This window comes from Pinus tabuliformis, chromosome 9, assembly GCF_031772625.1.
Source record: "Pinus tabuliformis cultivar Carrire ecotype Pingquan chromosome 9, CPIR1, whole genome shotgun sequence".
Classification (NCBI taxonomy): domain Eukaryota; kingdom Viridiplantae; phylum Streptophyta; class Pinopsida; order Pinales; family Pinaceae; genus Pinus; species Pinus tabuliformis.
In genome coordinates, this window is record NC_142307.1 from 1997456009 (window position 1) to 1997465552 (window position 9544).

General features: G+C 45.8%; 1 protein-coding gene across 1 annotated transcript; it reads left to right on the forward strand.

Moving 5' to 3' along the window:
* Positions 1–1733: 1733 nt before the first annotated feature.
* Positions 1734–7549, forward strand: LOC149157043 (uncharacterized). The gene is made up of 2 exons (XM_089445530.1): positions 1734–2853; positions 7282–7549. Exons 1-2 carry the CDS (start codon positions 1770–1772, stop codon positions 7335–7337), a joined length of 1140 nt encoding a protein of 379 aa, XP_089301656.1. The 5' UTR covers positions 1734–1769; the 3' UTR covers positions 7338–7549.
* Positions 7550–9544: the final 1995 nt, after the last annotated feature.

Sequence of the window (9544 nt, forward strand, 5' to 3'; positions counted from 1 at the left end):
CCAGAAATGGAAGCCTAGGAGGACCTTGGGGATTCCACCCAGACTGGGCAGAACTCCCAAAGCTCTGAAAAGATTGTCCTGGAATTTGGGAGGCACCAGGCTACCCGAAGTAACCAGTAGAACCGGTTGAACCAAAAGGCAAGCCTTGTGGTCCAGAAAAATTCGAAGTTTGACCAACTCCGGCCGTATGACCTCCATAACCAGCAAATTTTCCTCCTAAAGCATTGTAGGGAGTTGATAACCCTTGATACGGATTCCAAGCCGAAGCAAGGGGAGGAATACTTTGAAACATGCTAACCGTGGAGTACGTCCTATTCCCTTGTTGGCCGATAAACGGATTCCCAGTTCCCGCGCTACTAACCCCAGGGTTATTCCAACCTTGGAAAGGATTGCTGCTTTGTCCTACAGAAGAAAAAGGCATGGATCCTACCGTCAGGTTGGAATGTGGTATATGACCACTTCCGAAAGGAAAACCCTGGAATGAAGCCAATTCGCCCATCATGGACGTAGCGGCACTAAACGGAACCGATGGAATACCCTGTGATTGGGTGCCAAAAGGGAAGAATCTAGTACCAAAAGCATTGGTTTGGGCATTTCCACTCATGGACGGAATGGAGGTAGACCCAACTAAAGATGTGCTAGCAAAAGATCCGAACAAGGAAGCGGAGGGGATGGAAATGGTTCCTCCCCCTTGCACCGATGTTGGGGTTTGCATAGTCTTAGCACTCATAGAAGCCATGCTTCCAGTAGTGGTCATCGATGGTAAGCGTGTAGCGTAACCTGGACTTGACGGTCTATGCGTCGGAGTCCCAACGTATTGTAACACGTCTGGATGACTAGATGGTAATGGAGAATTTGGAGCCACTAATGACTTTGAAAGTTCTTGTACCTCTATGTTATTCTCCGCTTGAAAGAGAACTCGAGAAAGGACTGGAGTGTCCCTCTCTTGCTCAGAAGTGCCAAGCCTTGCTTGGCCGCTAATGCCCCCGAGAGGAGGATCAATCCCCGATGCGTCAACCGGCGTGGGACGGAACCCACCGGTAGTATTTCCTCCATGCCTTCTAGGAGAAGGCTCTAAACTTGGTGGCGAGAGACCACGAAGTCTTCGAGATCGTCTTGGAGATCAGTCAGCCACTTTGAATTTTTTGTTATGATCTAACTAAAGACTCAAAAAATTGAAAGCTAGGCCAACTAGGAGCACAGAGCACACACTATAAAGTCCCTAAAGATACAGCCAGTCAAACAACTTCCAAGTATTTCATAACGACAACAGCTATGGGTTTCTCGGCGCATTATTATACTCTGCGGTCCCCTCCTGGATACACTGGTGCTCTGGCCCCTCTACCTTTCCGCTGGACGGTTTCCCTGATCGTTTCTTGTTGGCATACACTGCACCGACAGACAGCATGGGAGAAGAAGATATTGTTGACTACGAGGCGGACCCCACGCCTCACCAAGACATCTGGGCGCATCCGAAGCGGCCTCATATGATCCCGCGGAGTGTTGCACTGGGCTACGAGACAGGTGCTTCGTCTCAGCAGCCGCACCTGCCGCTCACTGGGAAGAACAAATCCCCAGACTTCAACCTCGTCGACTCTCTGCCACTTGAATGCCCGCCCCTATCTCCTGCGACGATTCAGTTGTTGGGCTCATGCTTTCAGAACTCGCCTTCTCTCGACGCTCCGCTCCAGATTTCCAACCGCCCTGCATTACCACAGCCCCCACCGCCTCCGCCTCCATCAAACTCTCAATCACCTTCCGTTTCCTTTATGCCGCTGGCCCAACAGCCCCCCCACCGCTCCTCCCTATCCCTTCTCCCGGGCACTAGTAGCTCTGTTCCTCGCTCTCCGATTCGCTCGGGCTGCTTTACTACCCCGCCGCTACCGGTTCGATCCGCTGGATCCGCACAGCATAGCTCTACTGATCCTTGCCGTAAACTTCTTAAGGAGAATCCTTTTGGAAAGCGCTCAGAGAAGGTGACAAAAGGCAGATGCCTTCGAGCAACTGATTCGGACTTCAACATCAACTTTGGGCCTGAAGCACCGCTGCCGGATGTGATGGATTCTGCTCGCAAGGTCCTGGTCGGTAGGGTCCGTGGACGCACCTACACTGTGGAACGACTCAAGCTCTGGGTGGAGGAGATTTGGGGCACTTTACTCAAAGAACTTCCAGATATCATGGTCCTCACGAGGGGCTGGTTCGCCTTACATTTCCATAGACCCGAATACACCCAGTGGATCCTCTCTCAGTATTGGCACATTGAGTTAGCACCAGTCATGCTCAAGCGTTGGGATCCTCTCTTCGACCCGGAACGTGAACAACTGGGGGCTGGACCCATCTGGGTTCGCCTACCTGGTCTGCCCTGGCAATTTTGGAACCCGTATGTTTTTAAGAGAATTGGGGACACTCTAGGTACCTACCTGGAGCACGACAGATCGTATGAGAAAACGGGAATCAGGACAATGGCTCGCATACTTGTCCACTTGGACACCAGACCGGGATTAGAGGAGAAAATCACCCTGCACCACAGCCATGTCTCACGCAAACAGCTACTAGACTACGAAGGCGTTCCCTTCCGCTGTCGAAGATGCCATAAAATTGGCCATCTCTATAAGGATTGTCCACTGAATTCGGGGATGACTTCTGAGGATACCAAAGGACCTCGACAGCAGACCACAGTGGATCAAAATGCAGGAGCTAATATTCCTACGGAAGGGGAGCAGACTCAACAGGAGACTCCATCCAAGAAGGCGGGTGATAGTACCAAAAAGATTGCTCGAAGGAAGGCTTCATCTACTCCAGGGCCGCCGCGTACTCGCTCCAAGACTGCGGAGGCTGCACCTACTCATCCGGGTAATGCTTCCACTCCCAATTGTACTCACAATTTTTCTGATGATATGCAATCTATTGTATACTCTTCTTTGCGGACTTCCCACACAGAAAATGTCCCCCTCCCCTCCATCCTTTGCACCATTGCCCCTCCTCCACCCACTTTCTCTACCACACCTCCCTCTCACAACCTGGTATTGGGCTGTCCTGATTCCCCCTCCTCTCCGGTCGGATCCGGATCACATCACTATCATCTGAGACCCCGGGCACATTCTAGAATTCTGGGACTGGGATCATCCCCTGGTCGCCTCCGCAAGCAAAAGCGAGGCAGACCATCTAAAATCTCTTCAGCAAAGCTAAATGTTGTTGCGGAAGTCGCCATGGGGCGACAGTTTACCATTGATCGGGCACTTAGAGCTATTGAGCCCCTGACCTGCGGTTCCCCATGATCTGGCTCTCCTACAATTGCAGGGGACTAGCCAACCCCAAAAAAAGACTGGCTCTGAAAAGACTCTTACATGAATCTAGATGCGATATCATTTTCCTTCAGGAAACACTTTGTACATCCGAGGTGGCGGTGCGAAGTCTACAAGCTATGCTCCCTGGCTGGGTTTTACATGGATTGGATGCGAGTGGTCGATCTGGCGGGCTGCTCATTGGAATAAATCCTAGAAAAAGCAGGCTACTCTCTGTTTGGGGGGGTAGTGGCTTCCTCGGCATGGACATATTTATGGGTGACTTGGGCATCCCCATCAGAATTATTAATATTTACGGGCCTAATCAGAATAGACTCCCATTTTGGCAAAATTTTCTAAATGGCAATCATATCACTCAGAATACAGTGATTGGGGGTGATTTCAATTTCTCATTGGGGGTTGGAGAATCCTGGGGACATCATGCTCAGAGCGACCCTATTGCGGATCAAATGAACATGTTATTAGATGCACACCACCTCGTGGATATCCCCATGAACAAGAAGCTTCCTACTTGGCACAATCAGCGCACAGGAGAGGCTGCTCTGGGGCGGCGGTTAGACAGATATATGATACATGAGGAATTGATACAATTGTTCCCTTTATACAGACAATGGGTCAGCACTGGGGGCCTATCAGATCATCACCCGATTCTACTTCAGATCAGCGATAAAAAATTAAAGCCGCGCTCCCCCTTTAAATTCTTTGCTGGATTTCTCCAAGAGCCGGAATTCATCAAGCTGGTCACGGATTTCTGGGCATCACAACCCCCGCTGAGGGAACAGAGGAAAGCAATGGATTTCTGTGGTAGACTAAAGAAGCTCAAAGAAATGACTGAGACCTGGGCGAGATCAAAGCGGAATAGAGATGAACAGATACTGAAGGACACTGAAGAACAGATAGCTCTATTGACTGATGAGAGGGGGGCGGGCTATCAATCCGATGATTCAAAAACATTACTAAACCAGTTGCTTGGGCAAAAATCGAAGATATTACAAGAAAAGGAGGAGCTATGGAGACTCAAAAGCAGAGCCATTTGGCTCAAAGCTGGGGACAGTAATACTAAATACTTTCATAATCTGGCAAATGGCAGAAAGGCATCAAATACCATCTGGAAGCTACCACGGGAACCAGATGGTTGGGCTACCACTCACCAGCAACTTGCCAGTCTGGGGGTAACACACTTTAAGCGACTATTCACGGCGCCGAATGTTGTCAATCTACCAGACATCATCAGTCTTGCAGGAAATTTTCCTCGGTTTGTTGGACAGGAAGACATTGAAGACCTTAATCAACCGGTTACTATACAAGAGCTGGAAAGTACCCTTAAATGGTTTAAGAAAGATAAAAGTCCGGGGCCAGATGGCTGGCCAGTGGAGTTCTACCTGGCTTTTTATGATCTGCTAGGCGAGGACTTATTGGAAGTCATTGAGGAGAGCAGGATCACTGGGCACATACATCCGCCTATGAACCAGACCTTCATTGCCTTGATCCCCAAATCTGATGACCCCACATCCTTCAATGATTTTCGCCCTATCTCTCTCTGTAATTGCCTCTACAAAATCATTGCCAAAATCATTGCCAACCGCATTAAACCTATCTTGTCCACACATATATCTGCAGAACAATTTGCCTTTCTCCAAAACCGCCACATCCAAGAGGCCATAGGCACAGCCCAGGAAGCTTTACACTCTATTAAGTTGAAGAACCTCAAAGGCATTTCACTAAAGATCGATCTTGCAAAGGCTTTTGACAAGGTAAATTGGCTCTACCTTAAGATGATTCTTACCCATTTGGGATTCCCCCACATGCTCATAAACTGGATTATGGGATGTATATCATCTGTCTCCTTTGCCATCCTTATTAATGGTGCAGCCTCTGCTCGCTTTAACATCAACAGAGGTATCAGGCAAGGCTGCCCCCTTTCCCCACTACTCTTCCTTATTGTTATGGAGGGACTGAGCAGGCTCATTGCTGCTGCAAAAAGGAATGGAGACTTCAGCGGTCTCAAAATCACTGAACAGTACTCTCTTACCCACCTACTGTTTGTTGACGATATTTTAATCTTTCTCAATGGAAGTGTCCGGGACACCATTGCACTAAATGATATTCTACAACTCTTCTGTAAAGCCACGGGCATGGAGATCAACAGGCAGAAATCCACCAGATCCATGATGAGATGCACATATCAGGAAACTCAACTGGCGACACAGCACTTCCCCTTCTCGGAAAATAACATGCTGGAGGGCATCAAATACCTTGGATTCAGATTAAGGCCGGATGGCTATAAATCTGAACACTGGTCATGGCTTATAAACAAAATTGAAAAAAGGATCATCTGCTGGCAACATCGACTACTGTCAAAAGCTGGTAGACTACTGCTGATCAAATCTGTACTTGAGGCTACCCCAGTCTACTGGATGTCCCTCACATGGATACCAAAAGGCATCCTTCAAAAAATTCAACAAATCTGCAACAGGTTCCTGTGGAATGGCAATAAAAAGGGTAAGATATTTGCTTGGACAAGATGGTCCCTGGTTTCCATGCCCAAGAGATGGGGAGGGTGGGGACTAAAATCTCTTTCAGAGTTTGCACAAGCGTTAACAGCGAAACAGGGCTGGTCACTCCTCAAGATGGACAGTTTATGGGCGGAAGTAATACACCAAAAGTATATTTGGCCCTCCAACATCATTGAATGGCTTCGCAGACCCACATGGAACCACCAAGGCATATCTGCGATCTGGAGGGCCACACTAAAAGCTATGCCACTCATCCGAGATAACCTGCTATGGAAAATTGGCAATGGTGCACAGGTCCGTATTGGCTTAGACCCTTGGCCTGGTTCAGGGAACGCACACTTACTGCCGGAAGGATTGATTCGACATCTAAACAACAGGGGCATAAAATATCTGGCACAGATTGGCGATCTACAACGATCAACTATCTTCACACAGGCATGGGTCACGGATCGTCAGTGGCATCTGTCAGACGAATGGACTGAATATTGGAAAGGATACATACAGGCACTTACCGAATCACACATCAAGCTTCATGAGGAGGAAGATGAACTAATATGGGCGCCTGCCAAATCTGGTATTTATGCTCCAAAGCTTGGCTACATAAAGCTTATCGAAGCTAAGAAACCTGACATACAAAAAAACTGGTGGTCTGATATCTGGCAGCTTCAAGCACAGCCTAGGGCCAGGCTTCTAATGTGGAATATCATTGCAGACAAGTTACCTACAGGCGCCACTCTAAGGAAACGGGCTTTCGCTGGACCAACTTGGTGTGTACTTTGCAGAAAAGAGGAGGAAACAACACCTCACCTATTTCTCACCTGTGAGGTTACAAAGGATTTATGGCATCAGGTCACACAGACTCTCAACATAAACACAGTTTGGCAAGGAGCAGATATACCCACAGCCTGGGAACAGTGGTGGACTACGGTGGCTTCTGAAAAGGCCAGGAACTTACCGCCTGTGGTGTCCTGGTACATTTGGAACAGGCGTAATGCCATAATCTTTGAAGACAACAGGGTCAATTGGCAACTAATTCCGCCGTCCATCTGCGCGGCATACATGGAAATCCCATTTGAAAATAAAATTAACACACCCAGGAACATTACGCCTGAAAATATCAACAGGGATATGCCTTGGGCATATTTCGATGGGGCAGCACCAATGCAAGGATGTGGGGGGGGTATTTTATTTCATCTAACAGAAACACACTTTTTTCACCTGAGATTGGGACTCGGCCCCGGTACCAATAACCATGCAGAACTTATTACATTGAGACATCTTCTCTACTTTGCTCTATCCAAAAACTGTCGACAAATACAAATCTTTGGGGACTCAAAGATTGTGATTGATTGGGCAAATAATAAAACTATCTGTCATGCATATTCTTTGAAACACATCTTGGAAGAAATTGTTTTTCTAAAAACACATTTTGACCAGATCACTGTTTCTCACATCTACAGGGAAAGAAATGCAACTGCTGACCGGCTCTCGAAAGAAGCGGCGGATCGGCCTCTAGGAGACTGGCTGATTGAAGAATACAATCCAGAGGGGATGCACAGATTCTATCATCGACCATATATTGATGGCCTCCAACAGGGGGACAACCTCCCCATCTAAATTTTTGCTCTACATGTTTATTTTTGTATATAACAGCACAGTTCAGATCGGTTCTATACTTATTTTACTGCATGAGGGATATATTCCACAACTCTGTCTATTTTTGGTTAAATTTTGTGAGACACTGTCTATCTATGACGGATACAGAACCATCGTATCCTAGTGACACATACTGGATGTAATTTTGTACAATTTTTGAGCAGTGGTGAAAACCACACTACAACATATGCCTTGGCATCAACAGCATGTAATTTCTATTATTTCTCTTTAATAGAAATTATGAACTCTATTTTCTCCGGAAAAAAAACTTCCAAGTATTTCCGCTCTGGGTGATTAAGACCGGACACCAAAATACGAGAAAGTGAAATAAGGGGCCTTCCGAAGATAGTCTGGGATGATGAGGGCCCAGTCCTATCAGTGAAGGTATCAGAGGAAGTTACGCTGACCTCCTAACAACAACCTGCGCTGGTGCAAGCCCCCAAGCTTCGCAAGGGTGCCCTCCAGTAGTACTGTCGAGAGTGATGCAACGTCAACCTCAGGTGCCACGGGATTCCCCTCCGCAGCCACCTGTGTAGTTCCCTAGGAGAAGCAACTATGGATACCAACTCGTCGCAGAAGCCAGGCGGAACAATCATGAGGTAAGTTCGGACAAGTAGGAGAGGGGTTATCTCTCTTCCCTGTCTTTACAGACCCTCATGCTTAACTCCCAGATCCGAAGCTTTCCTGGTCTTCCTAACGCTATTGGATTTTCTCTCGTTATTCAGACTCCTACGTTTGACATTTATATGGCCTTGGAGAGTTAACTCTCCACTCGCCTAATCCAAGGCCCTAATATCCTAATATTGTTGGTGTAACTGACTAAAACAAAAAGTTCTAGTGAATTTTAGTTAGCGCTTGATTTTATTAGGCTGTTCTTTAAGTCACAAGGTAATGGAAGTGAAACTAGTGGTGTTTTTTGATGCAAAAGAAATTAATAAAAACTTAACTACATGCACATGCACTTTTTTGTTTTTCGATGAAGAGCAATTTCTATAGGGTTCAGAGGTACTTCTAATAAAACAAATTTTTCTTTTCTTTTCGTTAATGCACACTTCACACTCACAAAAGCTAACAAAGATATGTATGCCTAAAAGGGGATGCAAATCTATCCTAATGCAACAACTATATGTGGATGCAAGATTCAAAACTACTCTAAAAAAAATGAAAGTTGCTTGCTTATCAAACTTTATCTTGCCACTTAAGATGCCTAGATGGAATATGAGATGTTTCCATTCATTTCGTCTAAACACTAAAAACAAGTTCTAAGACAAATATAAAGCACTTTCACTTCTCTAAAAGGAAACCAAATGAAAAGCAAGTTCAAGAAAGCAAAACTAAGATTTTCTTCAAAGCAACAAACAAAAAAGTCTTTTCAAAAAATGCTCTCAACAACACTGAAACTTGTGATTGAAGAATAGGCAATTAAACACTTTTGCAAATCAACACCACTTAATGGATGAAAACCCAACAAAAATAAATGTGTTTGAAATCGCTCTTAACAATCAAAAGCAGCAATGACAGCCTTGGCAATGAAAGCCAAAAAGATCAAAAAGACAAATTCCAAGAAAGTGTCAAACAACAACTTTCATGAAACAAAGAAGTAGATGGTCACAAAAAGCGATTTTGTCAAGCAAACAAAAAGTCACCAAAAGCAAGATTAACACTAAGATTGAATTCAATCTTCCTACCCTGATGAAACAGAGCAGCCAAGATTCCTAGCAAGAAATCTTGCGTGCTTTAGCCAAAAAACGATGACGCTTGCAATCAACAAAACAAGACCAATACTCCTTATAATCAGAGAGAATTCAGAAAGAGATGCTCGCTGTAAAACAAATAACTGATACTGGAAAATGTCTGTTTCAAACTGACTCAAACCACCAAACAAACCTTCAGAGACCAAAAAGATTTACAAATCTTGAAAATTGGAATATATACGCGACTGTACTGTAGTACAAATTGCGTGTATACGCGACTGTGTTTGAGGAAACCTGCGTATACGCGGGTTCACTCAAAGAAACAAGCATATATACGCCTCTGTATCTAAGAAAAACAGTGTATATGAGAAGC